The following is a 20691-nucleotide window of genomic DNA, read 5'->3' as shown; positions in this document are numbered from 1 at the left end:
AAAAAAAAAAAAAAAAAAAGATTTAAGGTAAAGAAAAAACATTTTTCAACATATAATTACTCCCTAATCAGCAACTAACATCAACATTTCCTCTGCAGTTGATATGGTTTCCACATGTCTAAAAGTTTTTAAAAGGTGGTATCTCAGGTAATGCCCATTCTAGTGGCCAATGAAGGAAAAGAAGGCTTGCAAATACTCACTTCTTTATTTGTGCCAAAGCAATGTTATTGATGAAAACCATTTTTGAAAGTCCAAGGGAGTCTTCGAGTCCATTTACCATCTTCTGAACTACTTCTATGTTTTCAACATCACCCTTCATGGCCAATGCCTGGATGAGGCGAGTCACTGCTACCTTAGAAGGGGTCTGCTGCTGATCCAATGCTGTTTTCAGCGTTCTTAGAGCCTCTAAAATACAAGAGCAGGCGACAGGGCTTTTCTTATATGACCTGTGCTGAGTTTAACGCATTCTGAAAACCAGCCTTTAAATATGAACACCAAATGACCATATACAAAAAGCTATGAATAATTTAGATTACAGAAAATATTAATACTTCATGAGATACCCCCCAAAATTATTTACTTGACTACAAAAGATATTTGAGGCCTGAGAAATTTCTTCTTTCAGGCACAGAGAAAATACAAATGTTACCGATAATATGAGTTTCATTTAGGGATAACATTTAGTGACTAAAGTTGGTAAGTTCAAATGAATATAAATAAGAGTTTCTAAAAATTAGAGTTTCCAAAAATGTGTGACTTCTATCCATGTTCATACTTGTCCAGATTTTATTAACTCAAAGATTAAATGATCACTGAAACTTGATATCCCAACAGTTCTTTCTCAAAAACAGTATCTCCCTCTAGGATCAATGTTCCAAACTGAAACATTCAACTTTCACACCAACAAATTTATTTTATGATTAGATGCCCTGTGATTATTTTCTTGCACTAAATTTAAAAAAAAAAAAAAGCCTACTGATCCCCATGAATACAGACAGTCCCTGACTTACGATGGGTTTATGGGGTAGTTAATGCGTTGTCAACTTAAGATGAGTTTATCCAGACTTAGCCCCATCGGTAAGTTGAGCAACATCTGTACAATCAATGGAGTTTTGTTTATATGTTTTTTTGAAGTATCACACTTTCAAGTACTTGATTGTAAATAACTATGGAATAGCCTTCTAGCTAACTGACTCATAAAACTGTAGCAAAATCATGATATGAAATAAAGTGGTAGACTGAGGAATAGCATAACAATTACCCCTACCATTATCAAAGAAAACTTATAGCTTTATAGCAACTAAAGCAATGTAACTTAGACAAAACTAAGACTCTCCTAACAGCTTTCCAAGTAAGAACAGCTTAGCCTTACAGAAAAATGGGGAAAGGGTATTAATTAAAGTCTACTAAAAATACAGTGGAAAGACATGATGAATTTAGTGTTCATTAATGAATAAACAATTTATAATTATTTGAAATACACAATCTAAACCACTCATTCTAAAATGGGAAAAAAGAAAAACAGTTTAAAAAGCATAGTCAATAAGAATTTTAAAATACACATGCATATACAGGAAACAAAAAATGTTTCTATACTATTTTAAAAATATAATTTATAATCTTGATAAAATTTTGTTAATGGGTGGTCATACATAATTATAATAATAGTTTTATTAACCAAGAATATTGTCAGCTAGGGAGGATCTTCCCACAGTACGTTAAAACAATAATAACAAAAATAAGATTAATGATGGTGACGACTGTAACTCAAACTTATTGAGCATTTGCTACATACCAGGCACAGCAGTTTAAACAGCTACTCTCACAACTACCCTTCCGAGACAAGTACCAATTTTACAGATGAGACACCTGGGCACAGAGATTAGTTTGCCCAAGGTAAAGTCATATTTTTAGACAACACTCAAAGATTCCAACAATCCCAGAGCTTCCATCTATGAGTGTGTGTGTGCACGAGACAGCAGAAGGGTGGGGAGAACAGACCAATTCTCGTCTGTCCAAAGATAGCACAGGACCTTGTGACCTAAATCCTATTCTCATATAAGGCTTGCCTTCTGTACAGTTAATGACTTCAGGGAAACCAAAAATGTTACCTATCCACATCCCTCACCCCAGGTCCTTTCCCACTGTCACCTAATTCCAACATTTACACAATTACTCACTAGTGATACTGATTACACTGTACAAGTGCCACGTATCAGCTATTAATATTCACCAATGGTAAATTTAATTGGCTTTACTTTTTCTTCCTACTTTAGGTGGGGTTCAGAAAAAGAAATCTAAAAGAGAGAAAGGCAGAAGAATGGAAGGGGACTTTGGAAAATCAAGAGCTCTCATCAGCCATGGAGCAAAATAAGTGCAAACCCCACTCGTGTTCTCACTGATGATCATTTTACTCCAACAACAGGTTTGTGGTGATATGCTCAGGAAGGGGGTGGGGTGGGGGTGGAAGAGGTAGTGCAGCAACAGTGGGCTCAAGGCTCCTGCTCTCAGGTAACCTCCAGTTGAGCTGAACAGCTCAGAAGAGTAGATAATAAATTATACCATGTCCTTTCCTGTAGCTTACACAGGGCACCTAACATAAAAATAAAGGGTACCAATCAAGCTGAAGAAATTTGGGTCAGGTTCAGCTGAAAAATGAACCTCTGAAATTAGAAAAGTGTTTTGTTCTTATCTCCATGTCTACAGAAACAAAAGCTATTTATGACAATGAGCTTATTTATATGGCGAGCAAGTTTAACTTTTCATTGTTTTAAAACTGTTTATCATTTTGTTACATAAAATACTAACGGACATAAAGTCATTTTTGGGGGGCCGGGCGAAGGGGTTCGCTCTTGCCCAGGCTGAGTGCAGTGGCACCATCATGGCTCATGGCAGCCTCAACCTCCTGGGCTTAAACGATTCTCCCACCTCTGCCTCCTAAGTAGCTGGAACTATAGGCGCATACCACCATGCCTGGCTATTTAAAAAATTTTTGTAGAGACCAGTTCTTGCTACATTGCCCAGGCTGGTCTTGAACTCTTGGACTCAAGCAATCCTCCTGCCACGGCCTCCCAAAATGCTGGGATTACAGGTGTGAGCCACTGCGCCTAGCCACAAAAATCTGGGCACAAAAAGTGTTTTCTATTCACTTACATATTCAGTACTAATCAATTAGGAAGACAGCTAAAGACCAGTACATTTAGGTATTAAGCAACATTAAAGTTGCACAATTAAACAACAACTTCCTCTCAAGGATGTGAAATTATGTGATAAACATTCAGGACGGGCACGGTGGCTCATGCCTGTAATCCCAGCACTTTGGGAGGCCAAGGCGGGAGAATCATTTGAAGTCAGGAGTTCGAGACCAGCCTGGCCAACATGGTGAAACCCCGTCTCTACTGAAAATACAAAAATTAGCTGGGCATGGTGGCAGGCGCCTGTAATCCCAGCTACTCAGGAGGCTGAGGTGGGAGAATCGCTTGAATCCAGGAGGCGGAGGTTGTAGTGAGCCAGAGCCATCCCACCACTGTACTCTAGCCTGGGCAATGGAATGAGACCCTATCTCAAAAAAAAACCAAAAACACCAAAAAAACAAAAACAAAACCCTAAAACAAAACCAAACCAAAACACGCAATGAGGAATAATACCATTATTACAGAGAGAGGAAGCAACGAGGTTACAGTTCCAGAGCTTTTTCAACCTTCCTTAGAGATCTCCTAAGTGGGTTTTGTTGTACTGGCAAAACTGCAGTATCACTGCATTCACTCAAATTCAAATGTAAATCTTAAAGTGGAAAGTTACTTACCTAAATTTAAGAGATTCATCATAGTCCCCCTTGGGAGATCATTCATAAGACCTCCACATCCAATTTCATCCCCTTGAAAACTCTTAAACAGCCTCTACCAAACCAACGGCCCCCACCCCAATCCTCCCCAAAGTCATGTCCACATCTTTCAGGTGTCATTCTCTTAACATTAATCTGAAAACGCTAAACTTCAAACACACACTGTATTTTATTGCTGTTGGTGTTATGAACTATTCAAAAAGTATTAGATTAAGTTTTAAAAATCAATATTATAATCATTTGGTGCACAATCCCACACATTTAACACTCAATTTAACTCATTTGCTATCTCACACACAACCAACACAATATGCAAGAAACAACTGCTGGGAATTGTTTCAGATGCTCTAAAGTATGTTAATTTCCAAAGCAAAATGACTTGTGCTGTGAATTTTAACGCACTTGAAAGCCTGTACTTTCTCTCATTCTGGAACACAAATTTTGCATGTCTGAAGAGCTGTGATTCATCTTAAGAAAACCCATCTTGTGTTAAATGGAATGGAAACTGGACTAAGTGGTCAAATGACAAGTACATTCATATTCAAGCTGTATTATAAATGCATGTACAGTAATTTACGTCTCTCAGCTACCACAAAAGGCTCTTGATAAGCAGGTAATTTGCTAAATGGACTCCTTTATCCAAGTATTCGAAGGGCGTTACAAGAAAAATCTGCAGAGGCATTAATGTGACGTAAAGGTCAAGCATTGTGACATACCTTTCAAATAATCCCGCCTAACTTGCGTTATGATGAGGAGGCTGTTGGCAGCATCGTTCAGTGTGAAGCCCTTGATGTGGGTCTCCGCGCTAAAAGAAGCAGACATTTAGAAAGGAATTACTGACATGCTTCTGATACGATAATAAATGGTTGAGCACCAAGGTGAAATTATAAAAACTACTGTTCGTATGTTAAAAATATTGCTGCAAAATATCGACCTGGAGACAGCTTTTGTGTTATCCTGTCAATGGTTATAGAAGGATAATTTTTTTTTGCATTCTGACAGATGACAAAGTTGGAAATGAGCAACAAAAGAAACAAAGTACAAGATTTTTTTTAAACAATCGGTTCAGATTCTTGAATGCTGACATATTAGATGACTAAAATAACTGCGTGCCCCGCATTGTTCTGCCGTATCCTAAGCTGGATACTTTTTTTTTCTACATTCACAGTAATTATAAAATGTAAAACTCTTCTTCCAGAAACAAAAATGAAGATTTATTTTCAGCACTGTACATTTTAAATATAAACTAAAGCAGATTACTAACACTGTATCATTTGGTCAATTAATTTTCAAATTTCTGCCATCTCGATTCATACAGTTTTTGAAGCTGAACATACTACAGAACTCAAACTACTGGTACTTTAAAATTAAAAATTTCACACAACCATCTTGCCCTAGCCTTAAGTTTGAAACGAAACACCAACTTTTAAAACTCAAGAGCAAAAAATCACTTGACTTTTCAATAAAACCTACAGGATTAAAAAAAGCAAAATGAAACAACCAAAACAAACAGGAAACCCCAAAACCTAGCTGGAGATTTCTGTTTGCTACACTGTTTGCGCATCTCCTGTGATGAAATTTCAGCATCCTTAATGCTCCCAGAGTTCATCTCTGGATTAGAAAATCTAAACAGGTCAAAAGGAACAAAAGCAATTGCTGCCATTTGCCTTATCGAGCTCAGTGATGACCTTGCTGCCAACAACAGCATGCCCTGCCAACATGGACATATAAGCTGGGCAGACTGCAACGAAAGCGGGGTCACTGCTAAATTATTCTCATCCCAAGAAAATCCTCCAGAGATACTCCGACATGCCCATCCTCTCAGTCACTTTCAGCCTCTAAGGTCCACCCCTACAGTCCCTGGACACAGGATTTTCTTATTCCGCCGACCAATCCTCTTAATCCCACCAAAGCACCCATTGCTCAGTTTGACTTTTCTCCTTTGTCCCATCTGTCAAAGCTCTTAAGTCAACAACTCATGCATGCGACTACGAATTGCACAAAGGATTTACTTTCTCAATCTTTAGCACGATTAAATAAAAATTAGACACTATTAAAAGCTCACTTCTAATATTATTACATGTATTATACTGTATTAACTTAAAAATATTCACCTACAATCCATTAAAACCACAAGGTAACAAAACTTCTCTTTTAAACTGACACTAAGTATGAACTACAAACCTTTCAAAAACCTCAAAGCCTATCACGTTCTTTTTCAATAATCTCTTCCTGTCTCAAGCTGCCTGCTCATTACAAATATGAAAGTGGAGATAAATAGCAGGAAGAAGAAACCCCAGATCTATTCTATAATAATATATCCTACATATGTAGAAACTGATCAATTACAACCAAAACAGATTCCAAAGTGGCAGAAAGAGAAAAATTTTAAAAAGTTGCGGATAGAGATCTTTGCATTGGAAACATTTATACGATATAATAAAAGACATTAACTTTTGACTCCTAATTTTGATCTTTCCTTCTGGAAAAAATTGAGTCCAGAGCTGTCAAATCAAACTTCCTGTGATGATGGGAATATTCTTTACTGGTATTGTGCAACACGGTTAGCCACTAGCCACATGGCTACTCTGATGAAGAAACAGAAATCTTAATTATATTTTAACTAATTTAAATTTAAGCAGTTACATAGGACTAGTGGTTACTGAACTGGATAGCAGAGAATTCCAGACATTTTATTTTTAGAACTGTCAAAATGAAGGGAAAAAAATTACAGGGGAAAAAGAGTATCCCTCTTTCAATTTACAATCAACTGCAAAAATTAAACTATCTTAACCAAAGAAGATAGTATTATAGGGAAACTTTCACATTGGACATTTCAGAGAATTTATTGCTCTGAAATGACAGCATTTCAAATTTAAGAGTTTTGTTGCCTTATGGTTTTAATGGATTTTAGGTAACATTTTTAAGTAAATATGGTATAATACATGTAATACAGGCATGAGAAGTGAGCTTATGCACAAAGGACATTAGTTGGTGATTATATAGGATAACAAAAACTGGCCAATTCAATAAAAATCATCAGTGACAGACATAGCATTATTTCCGAACAGAATGATACAGGAAGCCAAGAGGAACGAGAGAAAATCAAGGTCTACTCTCAAAAGATAAAGTAGGGTTGTTGTTACATGATTCCTAAATTCCCTAAGAATATGGTTTAATGTTAGCAGAGATTTAAAACAAGAGTTTATATCCCTTACTGCTCTTTGAATTAAGTGGTTTCCCTCCCTTGAAAAGAATTTACTACAGATAAATTGATATCCCAAAGTGCTGGGATTATAGCCGTGAGCCACTGAGCCACCATGCTCCACCAAAACCATGGCTCTTAAGGTGCACCAAGTGACATTACATAGAAAACTGTAACAACAGATAGCTATGGATCCAGAGTAAGACTGCCCAAATAATACTAGAGCTGTACTGCCATTTGCTACAGTAGCTCATTTGGCCACCATATTATAATAAAGTTGCCTATAAAAAAGCAACAGTTGTTTTTCACTCTGATCACTGACACAGAATGGGAATGGAAAGAGAGGACCTAGTTGGCAATAAACAGGAACTGAACCCACAAAGTATCTCTTGAAATACCTCAAGTAACATAGTTGGATAAATAGTAACTTAAACTTTCACTTCTGAATTTCCAGTCCAGCATTATTTTTTAAAGTACTCAACAATTTAAGCCATGAAACAATTCTACATACTCAGATATAACATTTTATTGGTTCAAGGGAGAGGACATGCATCCAAAGCCCAGGTTGACTTCAGGCTTTGGATCTTGGGTTCTCTTGGGTGCATACAGATGCATGGGGGAGGGCAACTCCCAAATAACCCTGGGAGATAACACAGCTAAAAGAAAAGTCTCACTTGTATATCAAACTAAGAAGCAGAGCATGATGGCGGATGCCAAGGACTGGGAGGAGGGGAAATGAGGAGACAATGGTTAAAGTACAGTTTCAGTTATGGAAGATAAGTAAGTTCTGGAGCTCTATACAGCTTACTGTCAACAGCTAACAATACTGTATTTATACTGAAAATTGCTAAGAGGAAAGATCACACACAAAACTCAATTAATAATAATAATAATATTGAGGGTGGGAAGAAACTCTGGAAGGGGAAGGATATGTTTGTGACGTTGAAGTGGGCAATGGTTCCAAGGGTGTATCCCCTAACTCACTGAGATAGATACATTAAATATATATCTTTTTACATGTCAATCATACCTCATGAAGCCTTCATGAAGATCTAGAGAAGAAGGGAAGAAGATAAACCTTGGCAATCATTAAAAAATCAGGAAACAATAGGTGCTGGAGAGGATGTGGAGAAATAGGAACACTCTTACACTGTTGGTGGGACTATAAACTAGCTCAACCATTGTGGAAAACAGTGTGGCGATTCCTCAAGGATCTAGAACTAGAAATACCATTTGACCCAGCCATCCCATTACTGGGGATATACCTAAGGATTATAAGTCATGCTGCTATGAAGACACATGCACATGTATGTTTACTGCGGCACTATTCACAATAGCAAAGACTTGGAATCAACCCAAATGTCCATCAGTGACAGACTGGATTAAGAAAATGTGGCACATATACACCATGGAATACTATGCAGCCATAAAAAAGGATGAGTTCATGTCCTTTGTAGGGACATGGATGCAGCTGAAAACCATCATTCTCAGCAAACTATCGCAAGAACAGAAAACCAAATACCGCATGTTCTCACTCATAGGTGGGAATTGAACAATGAGATCACTTGAACAAAGGAAGGGGAACATCACACACTGGGTCCTATTGTGGGGAGCGGGGAGGGATAGCATTAGGAGATATACCTAATGTAAATGACAAGTTAATGGGTACAGCACACCAACATGGCTCATGTATACATATGTAACAAACCTGCACGTTATGCACATGTACCCTAGAACTTAAACGAAAAGGAAACAAAAAAAAGATAAACCTGTGTTTCACAGGTTGTAAATTTAAGGCAAATAGAGGTCATGCTTACAACTATCTTCCAGGTCGGCAGTTTCAACCTTGGTAGATCAAGATCCATGGGAGAATTATAGTAAGAAATGATGTTTTACATGACAACCCAATCCACAGATACATACACACACGCATAACTGAAAGCAACTTTTCATGAAATATTATCTTTACTACAGAAGTACTTTGAAATAGTCTATACTATTTCATTAATACAATGTTGGTTCTGTCCCATTTAATAGATGTCATGACCCACTAATTGGCTGTGACTGCCGTTTTGAAACTACTCTAGACCAGTGGTCTTCAATGAGCAGCATGCACACTGTATGAACACTCTAGGGTGAGGCAAGAAAACCTTTACATCTCTCTCTCCCTTTTTTTTTGAGACAGAGTCTTGCTCTGTCACCTAGGCTGGAGTGCAGTGGCGCAATCTTGGGCTCACTGCAACCTCTGCCACCCAGGTTCAAGTGATTCTCCTGCCTCAGCTTCCCGAGTGGCTCGGATTACAGGCGTCCACCACCACACCAGGCTAATTTTTATATTTTTAGTAGAGACAGGATTTTACCATGTTGGCCCAGGCTGGTCTCGAACTCCTGACCTCAAGTGATCCTTTCAGCCTTAGCCTCCCAAAGTGCTGGGATTACAGGTATGAGCCAACGTGCCTGGGCTTAAATCTCTTTTTAAAAATTTCATCTTACGAAGATTTTCTATTTTGAGTATGTTTTATAATATAGTTACATGTGATAGATCAAGTACAATTTGTTATTAATCATATGCGATCAAAATGTTTAAGACATGATTCTTCAATCACCTGGGGTATGGAGTAAAATGTACATTCTCAGACCCCACACCAAATTGGCTGAATCAGAATCTTTCTGGTGAGCTGTGAGGAATCTGTTTATGCTACCAGAATAAGGATCACTGTTCTAGAACAAACCCAATGAAAATGAAAAAGAAAAAAAAAAAATTAAAACCTGTACTTTTAGGAAGTATTTCAGAGGTCTCCATAACCAAACTCAAAATCTAATATTTTAAGTTTTCTGTCTTTGCTTCTATCTCATCACTTAGTCATACTTAATTCTCAACACAAAGTGTTTCTCTTTTTTCTGGCTCTCCTTCATTATCATGGAAAGGGTTGGCATGAAGAGTTTCGTAATTTTCTGAGGAAAGTAATTTTAGATGATCCACACCCTTGACCTAGTGGTTACAGATGACAGGATACTGCTCAATGTCAAATTTTCCAAGTCACTAATTAAGGGTATATCGAGTGTTCTAGAGATATATATATAATTTGATTAGGAATTGAGAAAACACACAAATGACACACAGAGTACATTGAAAACCCGACAGTCCTAGTGCAACTGTCTTGTATCAAGACATACAAATGATGATTCAAGACCACACACACACACACAGACAGACAAGTACAGTCATACAGAACACGTTTTTCAATACTAAAACACAGACAGTAAATACGGCCTATGATGCATAACTTTAGCAACACTAGGACACTGCCAGGTTTTCTTGTGATGTGAAAGGATGGCAGGCATCCATTTTCTCCTTAGGATTCTAATATTCTAAAAGTGTTGTGGACTTAAAAATTTTTTCAGATTATTCCTTTTCTTTTCTTCTTCTTCTCTTTTTTGAAACAGGGTTTCGCTTTGTCACCCAGGCTGGAGTGCAGTGGCGCAATCTCAGCTCACTGCAACCTCCACCTCCTGGGTTCAAGTGATACTCCTGCCTCAGCCTCTTGAGTAGCTGGGATTACAGGCACACGACACCATCCCCGGCTAATTTTTGTATTTTTAGTGGACACGGGGTTTCACCATGTTGGTCAGGCTGGTCTCAAACTCCTGACCTCAGGTGATCCACCCACCTCGGCCTCCCGAACTTGTGGGATTACGGGCATGAGCCACCTCGCCCAGTCAGATTATTTTTCTTTTTAATCAAAAAACACGAAAGGAGGGGGAAACACAAATAAAATGAGTTCAGTACCTATGTTTTTTCTACTTCACGCTACCTTCTTCAACACCTAGAAGAAATCTTTAGTATTATTATCATACACTCATCATACAGAAGAAAAACTAATGATCAGAGATGGCAGGTAATTTTCCCAAGGTCACAGAACTTTCAAGTAAGATTCAAATCTTAGTCTAAGTTCAAAGTCCATGGTGTCTTTGTTTTCTCAGGCTACTCCCCCCACAAAAAGTACATGGATTTAGTTGCTGAACAAGAAACAGAATATAATAAAATTACTTTTCTGTACATGGATATCTTAAATGATTCGTGATGGAACATTAAGCAAAATGTACTACATTGTGTATGGCCAGTAAAGGTTTTTTTAAGGTGAAAAAACCCTGATAAAATTAGTTAACCATTTCATATGATTTTTATGGGCAGCTGAGGCCAATCAAGCAATTGCACTACACAGCACATTATTATTATTATTATTATTGGCTAATGGTAGCCAATATTCTTTTTTTTTTTTTTTTTTTGAGATGGAGTCTTGCTCTATCGCCCAGGCTGGAGTGCAGTGGCCGGATCTCAGCTCACTGCAAGCTCTGCCTCCCAGGTTCACACCATTCTCCTGTCTCAGCCTCCTGAGTAGCTGGGACTACAGGCACCCGCCACCTCGCCCGGCTAGTTTTTTGTATTGTTTTAGTAGAGACGGGGTTTCACCGTGTTGGCCAGGATGGTCTCAATCCTGACCTCGCGATCCACCCATCTCGGCCTCCCAAAGTGCTGGGATTACAGGCTTGAGCCACCGTGCCCTGCCCAATATTCTTTTTTAAACAAGAGGTTTAATAAGTGGACTAATACTTACAATGCTTTCACTTCCACTGCTTGTGTAAAATATTCTTTTGACAGCAGTAATTTAATGAGATCACTGTAGGTTTCAGCATTAAATACAACGTTTTGCTGTTTTGCTTTCAGGAAAATATCATATGCTCCTATGAGAGAAAACAGACAAAAAATAAATAAGATGACATTATTCTGAAATGCCAAAAGGATGGAAAAAATCCTGAAACAAAGACCTAAACCCAAATATTTCTGCTTTTTAATACCAACCCACTGTTACCCTCTATAGAGAGACACACTGACATAATTCTTCAAATATTTTAAAGACAAAGCTACAGTTTTGGAAATTACAACTTAATCTGAATGGATGGTGCCTGAAGGGGTTTCTTCTTAAAATGATTTCTCATACCAGCTTTCTTAAGTTGATAAATTATTTTCTTTCTAATAAAAATGAGAAACAGCTCTTCTGAATTTATGAAAAGATGATACTAGTTTTAAAATAAATCGCAAAATGTGTGTTAAAGTCCAAATAAACCAGAGGTATAATTTAGATTGAGGGGAGCAAAAGATTCATTTTAAAGCAATCTTTAATCTATAAGTGGGTGGTTACAATGGTTAACATTTCAGCACAATAGCACTAAAGAGAATATAGCCTATAATTCTAAAATTAGGAGATCACATTATTTGGCTACGACAGGACTTACACAAAAACATACAATTTTCAAATATACAGATATCTAACAAGTAAACTAAGCAACATTTGTTTGACTGATTAACAGTTTTATTTCACTTGTTCACAATAACTGTCAGTGAATGAAAAGATGTTACCAAAAGAGAAGTAACTACACTTTTCAGTCACTTACTTTTCTGAAATAAAATTGCCTGGCTATAAACAGCCAACTGAAACTACAATCTACTCCCTTCTGTGTATAAACAAATCACAATAAAGATGGGGCATAACTGAACTATCACGTATGGCCTACGTGATAGTTCTACGAATATAGGGCTCAATGTAAGGAAATATAAAACTTCTAATTAAGATGAACATGATATTATTTTAATGTTCAGAAGAACATTTAAAGCTACTTTAGAAGTTTCTGAACATGCAAAAATTGCTATGCTTTTCTATGTATGAGTTAGGGGATGTGTGCATTAGCCCCTTAATTAAACTTAAGTGGCACTGTCAAAGAAATATTTATCCCTTTAAGCTAAATTTGGAGAAAAAAAATATGACAACATTTATATTTGCATCTTAACTAAGGAGAACAGTTTGGGCAAGTGAAAGTAACAATGGCACAAGTTTATCACATTTCAAGTCTTCCATAGAACAGTCCCTGTTAGTCATTAAATTTCCAAGTGCCTTACACTAGATTTCTATGGTTGTGAACAACTGTATATTCCAGGACACTGGCAAAAAACGGAAAATAAAAACACGCTAATATGCAAGAAGAAACTCCACTATCATTTCCATCAGATACCTAGTGTATTCGGTGTATTTCACTTTTCTGAAATGGCAGAAGATGACATATCTTCATTCAAGTACCAGTATCAATGCATCACAAATTTAAGAATGTCTTTTTTTTTTTTTTTTTTGAGACGGAGTCTCGCTCTGTCACCCAGGCTGGAGCGCAGTGGCCGGATCTCAGCTCACTGCAAGCTCCGCCTCCCGGGTTTATGCCATTCTCCTGCCTCAGCCTCCCGAGTAGCTGGGACTACAGGCGCCACCTCGTCCGGCTAGTTTTTTGTATTTTTTAGTAGAGATGGGGTTTCACCGTGTTAGCCAGGATGGTCTTGATCTTCTGACCTCGTGATCCGCCCGTCTCGGCCTCCCAAAGGTGCTGGGATTACAGGCTTGAGCCACCGCGCCCGGCCAAGAATGTCTTATTTACTTATTAAAGTCACAGAACAGCTCTGCTAAATAAAATATTTAAACCATGACACACAATAAGATGACTGCAATAAATCTGCCACTCAATACCCAATGCTTTTTAGGGGGCTAAAAACTTAAGATGCAATATAATTATTGTCAACTTCCTCACAATCATACATAATATTTCACTTATTTGGAAACTCTTGTTGTTTTCTAAAATTGTGGTCTTCACATGAACTTGGTGTGGCTGTGCATATTAGTCCCTATTAGTTTTTTTTTTTATTAGCATTTTACTATACCAAACCCATTCACCACACGTTTGTTTCTGATGTGACAATCACGATACACCTTTAAGTAGACTGAACTACCAGAAAAGTGTTAATGTAAGCATTCAATTTTCAAAGCATTCACATTTCACTAAACATTTGAATCCTGAGATTATGGCCGGGCACAGTGGCTCACACCTGTAATCCCAGCATTTTGGGAGGCCAAGGTAGGAGGATCACTTGAGGTAAGGAGTTTGAGACCAGCCTGGACAACATGGTGAAACCCGGTCTATATCAAAAATACAAAAATTAGCTGGGGGGCACCTGTAATCCCAGCTACTTGGGAGGCTGAGGCTGGAGAATCGCTTGAACCCAGGAGGCAGAGGTTGCAGTGAGCTGAGATTGCACCACTGCACTCTATCCTGGGTGACAGACCAACATTCTACCCCCTGCCCGCCCCGCCAAAAAAAGAATTAACAGGATGAAACCAATTAGATAAATGAAAATTCCAGAATAGAGGTAGCTCTACATTTATAATACGCACTGCATTGTATTTAATCATTTAGTTAACTACTTAAATGTTTTCACTTAAACTGTACACTAACTATTCATTTTAGTCAAAACAAAGCTTCACCAGAGGATGGGCTTGGTGGTGGCTCACGCCTGTAATTCCAGCACTCTGGGAGGCGAGGTGGGCGGATCACTTGAGGTAAGGAGTTTGAGACTAGCCTGGTCAACATGGTGAATCCCCATCTCTACTAAAAATACGAAAAAAAGAAAAAAAAAAAAAAAAGCCGGACATAGTGGCATTAGCCAAGCCAGGCTAATCTGTGTATTTTCTGGAGAGATGGGATACCACCAAGTTGCGTAGGCAGGTCTCAAACTCCTGGGCTCAAGTGATCTGCCCACGTTGGCCTCCCAAGCCTGCAAGCCTAGTCAAGCCTTCTAGTTAAGTTAGGAAATGAAGAAGTTCCATAAATGTCTACATTGATTCCTTTCTAATAAACAAACCTCAAAACTATCAATAGTAAAATTAAAAAAAAGAATTCTGTTGTATTTATTTCCTTAATGGTAAACTATCATAAACCATCCTTGAAATCCACCCTAAAACTGAAGCAATCATTCTATGGAAAGCTAGAAGGAAAATAAATTAATAAAAGTAAAGAAAATAAGAGTAATATATGCTTCTGGAACAGTACAAGAAGTCTAAGTGAAAATATAAAATTCAACTTGCAAGCTCCTATCAGAGGATTAAAGATGGTCATACAAAATTTAAAGCAGGCATTAAGAGAGGTGAAGATGTCTTCAGGAAAACTTAATACTAGAGAAAGGGAAGAAAGTCAAGAAGCAGACCTCTAACCTCGAGATACTGCTGGATCACGTCAATATACACTAGTAATTAGTGCCTTAATCATTTTTTGCTTTCAAGTAAGTTATAATATTTGCCACAACGCTATTTTCAAAAAAATATTTTTAATAAAAATGTATGCCAACAATGGCATTTATTATGAAAAATTTCAAATGTACAGAAAAGTATGAAGAATAGTACAGGTTAGGGGTGGTGGCTCATACCAGTAATCCCAGCACTTTGTGAGGCCGAGGTGGGAGGACCACTTGAGGTCAGGAGTTTAAGACTAGCCTGGGCAACAAAGCAAGACCTTGTCACTACAAAAATTGGCTGAGTGTGGTGGTGTGTGCCTATGGTCCCAGCTACTTGGGAAGCTGAGGTAGGAGAACTGCTTGAGCCCAGGAGGTGGGGGCTGCAACGAACCATGATTGCACCACTGTACTCCAGCCTGGGTGACAGAGCGAGACCTGTCTCCAGAAAAAAAAAAAAAGAATAGTATAATGAACCTCACCTTCCATATATCCATCACTTATATCTAACAATTAACGTTTTACCAGATTTGTTTTTTTTTTTTTCTTGAGACGGAGTCTCACTCTGTCGCTAGGCTGGAGTGCAGTGGTTGGCTCACTGCAACCTCCCTCTCCCAGGTTCAGGTGATTCTCCTGCCTCAGCCTCCAAAGTAGCTGGGACTACAGGCATGCACTAACACGCCCGGCTAATTTTTGTATTTCTAGTAGAGATGGGGTTTCACCATGTTGGCCAGGATGGTCTCGATCTCTTGACCTTGTGATCTGCCCACCTCGGCCTCCCAAAGTGCTGGGATTACAGGCGTGAGCCACCATGCCCGGCCTGCTGTTTTACATAGCTTAAGCATTTTAAAATAAATTATAGAAATCTTGACTTTTTTCATCCCTCAGTAACTCATATGGATCTCAAAATTTCAGAACATTTTCCTATAAGTAAATCATAATACCATTATCACATTTAATAAAAAATAAATAATTCCGGCGGGGTACAGTGGCTCACGCCTGTAATTCCAGCACTTTAGGAGGCCCAGGCAGGCAGATCATGAGGTCAGGAGATCGAGACCATCCTGGCTAACATGGTGAAGCCCCGTCTCTACTAAAAATACAAAAAATGAGCCGGGCGTGGTGGTGGACACCTGTAGTCCCAGCTACTCAGGAGGCGTGAATCCAGGAGGTGGAGCTTGCAGTGAGCTGAGATCATGTCACTACATTCCAGCCTGGGCGACAGAGTAAGACTTGTCTCAAAAAAAATAATGAGTAATTCCTTAATATTACCTACCATTCAGTCAATAGTTAAATTTTCCCACTTGCCCCAAAATGTTTTCGTTAAAGTATGGAAGGGGACAAGAAATATACAAAATTTAAGTCCTATCTCTAACCTACAGCACTTCCTACACCGCTATTAGAAAGAAGACCCCCCGCTCCCACATCGCCATTCCCATATGTGCTTGCCTTTGCTTTGCTTCAATCGGCAGGCATTCAATATATCTTTCTGGAAACCAGGTTCTGTGGTTGAGTCTGATGAAGAATCCAATGAAGAATTCAGGGAATGTTTTTCATCTTCATACCACAACTTTAAAACAAAATTATTCTGTTAAATAAAAACTGGTGATCTTTTCAGTATAAAAGTAGGCTAATCTATGACCTAATTATACTAACAAAATCTGTTATGATTATGCCAAAAACAATTACCTCAGGTACGTCAAATGGAACTTCCTGGTTACCATCTCTAAGGATTTCCGCTAATAATCTTAATGTCTTCTCACGAGGAATAATATTTTCTTCTTGGATTTTATTCCAGACAGCATCAGCTCTTTGCCAGTCACCATTCATTTCTGTAGAATTTGATTAAGCAGAAATTAATCAACAAATATACTAAAGAGAATTCACAAAAATATTTAGAACTTTTCTTATTTGATGTTGAAGAAAGCATTATTTCAAATGCCGCCCTTTAGGGAAAGGAACCAAATGTGACTGTGACCCAAAGTCAAGAAGAGAACTTTTCTCTGTACTTCTGAATTACAAACCAAAAATACCCTACCTATTAAAAAGCAGTAACAAGAAGCCCCCATCACACTTTATTAAACACTTTCAATCATGTTGATAAAAAGTTTGTCTTTTTAATGTTACTGAGAAAGTGCCTACTGCTGAAATCAAAATCAGAAATAGGTAACAACTCAACTATGACCTTTAGCCTTTGCAAAGATCATGGAGACATACATATATACACACACACAGCATATGGCACCATATATACATACATACCATATGTATATATACGTGTACCATATGCAGTATACATATATACGTGATAGTATGCGGTGCATATGATATACATACATCCATGATCTTTGCAAAGGCTACAGAACTGGGCTACACAGCAGAAGGTGTGGGGTGGGCGGGCGAGCAAACATTGCCCCCAGAGCTCCACCTCCTGTCAGATCAGCAGCAGCATTACATTCTTATAGGAGCACAAACCCTATTGTGAACTGCGCATGTGAGGGATCTAGGTTGTGCGCTCCTTAAGAGAATCTAACTAATGCCTGATGATGTGAGGTGGAACAGTTTTATCCCCAAACCATCCCTGTCCCCCACCACAACCTGGTCTATGGAAAAACTGTTTTCCATGAAACCAGTCCCTGGTACCAACAAGGTTGGGGGCTGCTGCCGTATAGTACACAGCTGTGATGTGTACTAAAATGATTGAAAGTGTGTAATTCTATTTACAAGTGACAAACCTTTTCACTTAGTTGAATAGAGAGAATAGTCTATGTTTCTTCTGTCGACATGAAGAGTTTCTATGACCATGTGAGATACATGGAATCTTCTTAGATTTCTTATCTCAGCTGATAATGTTATCAGACTATTACAAGGGGACAGGAAGTCGGCTGGGAAGGAAATAGGCAGATCCCTTCGTATTGAAAAGTCCATTTCCTTTCATGTGGTAATCTAGTCTTTACAAATAGCAAAAACTCCAGAATCAAAACTTTGTTTTTAGAAATTCTCATGGTTGGAAAAGGAAAGATCAAGTCATTTAATATAATAAATTAATTTCTGCTTGTGAAAAACTGGGGCAAGATATGAAAAATGTCACATGACACCAAGTGTAATACAATTATTAAATGCACAGAAAACCTGCTTTAGATGTCTTTTTTTTTTAAATTTGCCAGTATGTATAAGAAATATCTGGATTGTGTGGGGTCCAGCTCTAGGAAGGAAGGGTTTGTTTTAGAGCACAAATGTTCCAGGCAACATGAATACATTTGTTCCTCAGCATTTTAGAGGAAAAATACTAAAACACGCAGGATTTTCCTAGATTATTCTCCCCAAAACCAAAAAGTTAAGTTTTTTGATAACTAATGACTCCTGAAAGTAAAAAATTCAAAGAACAAAAAAAGCATACTCACTCTTCAAGGGAAATCAGCAATTAAAAAAAAAAAATCCTTAAATAATGAGTAGAGAAATTCCCCTGGGTCACACAGACTGAAGCCTAAACTTTCTCTTTTTTTTTTTTTTTGAGATGGAGTCTTGTTCTGTTGCCCAGGCTGGAGTGCAGTGGCCCGATCTCAGCTCACTGCAACCTCTGCCTCCAGGGTTCAAGTGATTCTCCTGCCTCAGCCTCCCAAGTAGCTGGGACTACAGGTGTGTGCCACCATGCCCCGCTAATTTTTGTATTTTTAGTAGAGACAGGGTTTCACCATGTTGGCCAGGATGGTCTTGAACTCCTGACCTCAAGCAATTCACCTGCCTTGGCCTCCCAAAGTGCTCAGATTATTGGTGTGAGCCACCGTGCCCAGCTGCAGCCTAAACTTTCACACAGACTACACTGCAAGGAGGCCCAGATGGCAGAAATTAACGTAAAGTGCAGAGTGATTTTATACATATACTGATAAAATTAACCCAACTAATATAAAAGCCTTACATTTACAACCAATTTTCAAAACAAAACTCTCATTAGCTAATTACGCTTTTTCTTCATTAAAATGTTGTGTAGTATAAAATTCAAGTATTTCAAGTATGTGAAAGTATAAAACTTATTTGATTAAAAAAAAAAAATCCAAGTCTCTGAATCTTTATTCCATAGAAGGAAAAAAAGTGGAGCACTTCTGTTGACTGCCAAAAGGTCCCTGTGGACTGTGGGAAGATAGGGGAAGGTTTCCAAAAGCTAGACACAGTACTGCTAAGGACCTTTAAAAAGGGATTAATTATTCTGAACAATAAAAATGTGGGTGGATAATCTACAACTCTGTGCCTTTAGGCTGTAAGAATTCTGGGAACATTATTTCCTTTGTTTAAAAAGAGCACAAAATTATATAAAAAGCTTCTACTTTGGGAGGACAAGGATATTACAGAGATGCACCTGTTAAAATAGACTAGTAGGCAGGCACAATGGCTCATGTCTGTAATGCCAGCACTTTGGGAAGCTGAGGTGGGCAGATTAGTTGAGGCCAGGAGTTCAAGACCAGCCTGGCCAAGGTGAAACTCCATCTCTACTAAAAATACAAAAATTAGCCACGTGTGGTGGTGCATGCCTATAATTCCAACTAGTGGTGTGGCTGAGGCAGGAGAATCGCTTGAACTTGGGAGGTGGAGGTTGCAGTGAGCCAAGATTGTGCCACTGTACTCCAGCCTGGGTGACAGAGTGAGACCCTGTCTCAAAAAACAAACAACAACAACAACAACAAAAAGACTAGCAACTTAAGAAAAATATTTCAAAATACAGATGAGAATTAGTATAATATAGCATGAAACAACTCAGTAAATATTTTTCAGAGGGAAAAAATTTCCTGGAATTGTATCTGGATCACAAAATACAAAACAAAGATTTGAAGTAGTCAAGCAAATCAGTGTGTCAAAATCTGCAGCTGTGTGTAAACTCTCACAAATGTGCAGAAAGGCTATGCTTTTTTTCATAATATCCTTTGTGTGTTTAAAATCCTACTGAGACAATAACGTTATTCAAATAATCTAACAGCCACAAACTTGAGTTGAGACCAAGGAATGGACACTCTGCCTCTATAATCACATCACTTTCCTGGAACTCACAGTTCCCTCCTGAAAGAACAAGAGGACAGACTGTTCTAAATGACCTCTGAGAACCCTTACGTTATAAGACCAAAGATTTCTGACAATATTAGTGAATTTTACAAGAATAGACACAGTTGTGAGGCAACATTTTATGGCTATGGAACCAGGGTATACCAGGTGGCACTTTTCACATGTGTTCTCTATGGTATTAAACTAAGAGATCTCTACTTCAGGGTTTTAATCATAAGGCTGACGGTTTTTACACAATGATATGATGGGGAAATTTCCATATTCCCCATGTCAATTACCTGATTATGGGACCTAAGTATCATTCCCCTATAAAATAAGGATTACAGTCTAGGACAGGAATGATATAACACAAGCCTGGATTGTCTTGTCATGCCTGAAAACAAGACACTAACAAAGACTAATGGGGTGTGTCAGGCAACATAGAATCCAACACAGGAGCCAATGTGAAGGGGTTCCCAATGGCCAAAGACGAGATAATGT

At 38.3% G+C, this 20691-nt stretch overlaps 1 protein-coding gene across 1 annotated transcript in view; it reads right to left on the bottom strand.

Moving 5' to 3' along the window:
• LRPPRC (leucine-rich pentatricopeptide repeat containing) overlaps positions 1-20691 on the bottom strand; it is a 113071-nt gene that overhangs the window by 14597 nt on the left and 77783 nt on the right. The window contains exons 26-30 of the mRNA XM_011936027.1: positions 16846-16988; positions 16606-16726; positions 11669-11795; positions 4561-4649; positions 201-405 (exon numbers count right to left, since the gene is read on the bottom strand). Coding sequence (XP_011791417.1) covers positions 201-405; positions 4561-4649; positions 11669-11795; positions 16606-16726; positions 16846-16988 — 685 coding nt within the window. The remainder of the gene's footprint in view (positions 1-200; positions 406-4560; positions 4650-11668; positions 11796-16605; positions 16727-16845; positions 16989-20691) is intronic.

This window comes from Colobus angolensis, unplaced genomic scaffold, assembly GCF_000951035.1.
Source record: "Colobus angolensis palliatus isolate OR3802 unplaced genomic scaffold, Cang.pa_1.0 Scaffold15, whole genome shotgun sequence".
In the NCBI taxonomy this organism is placed as follows: domain Eukaryota; kingdom Metazoa; phylum Chordata; class Mammalia; order Primates; family Cercopithecidae; genus Colobus; species Colobus angolensis.
This window is presented reverse-complemented; position numbering and strand designations above follow the sequence as displayed.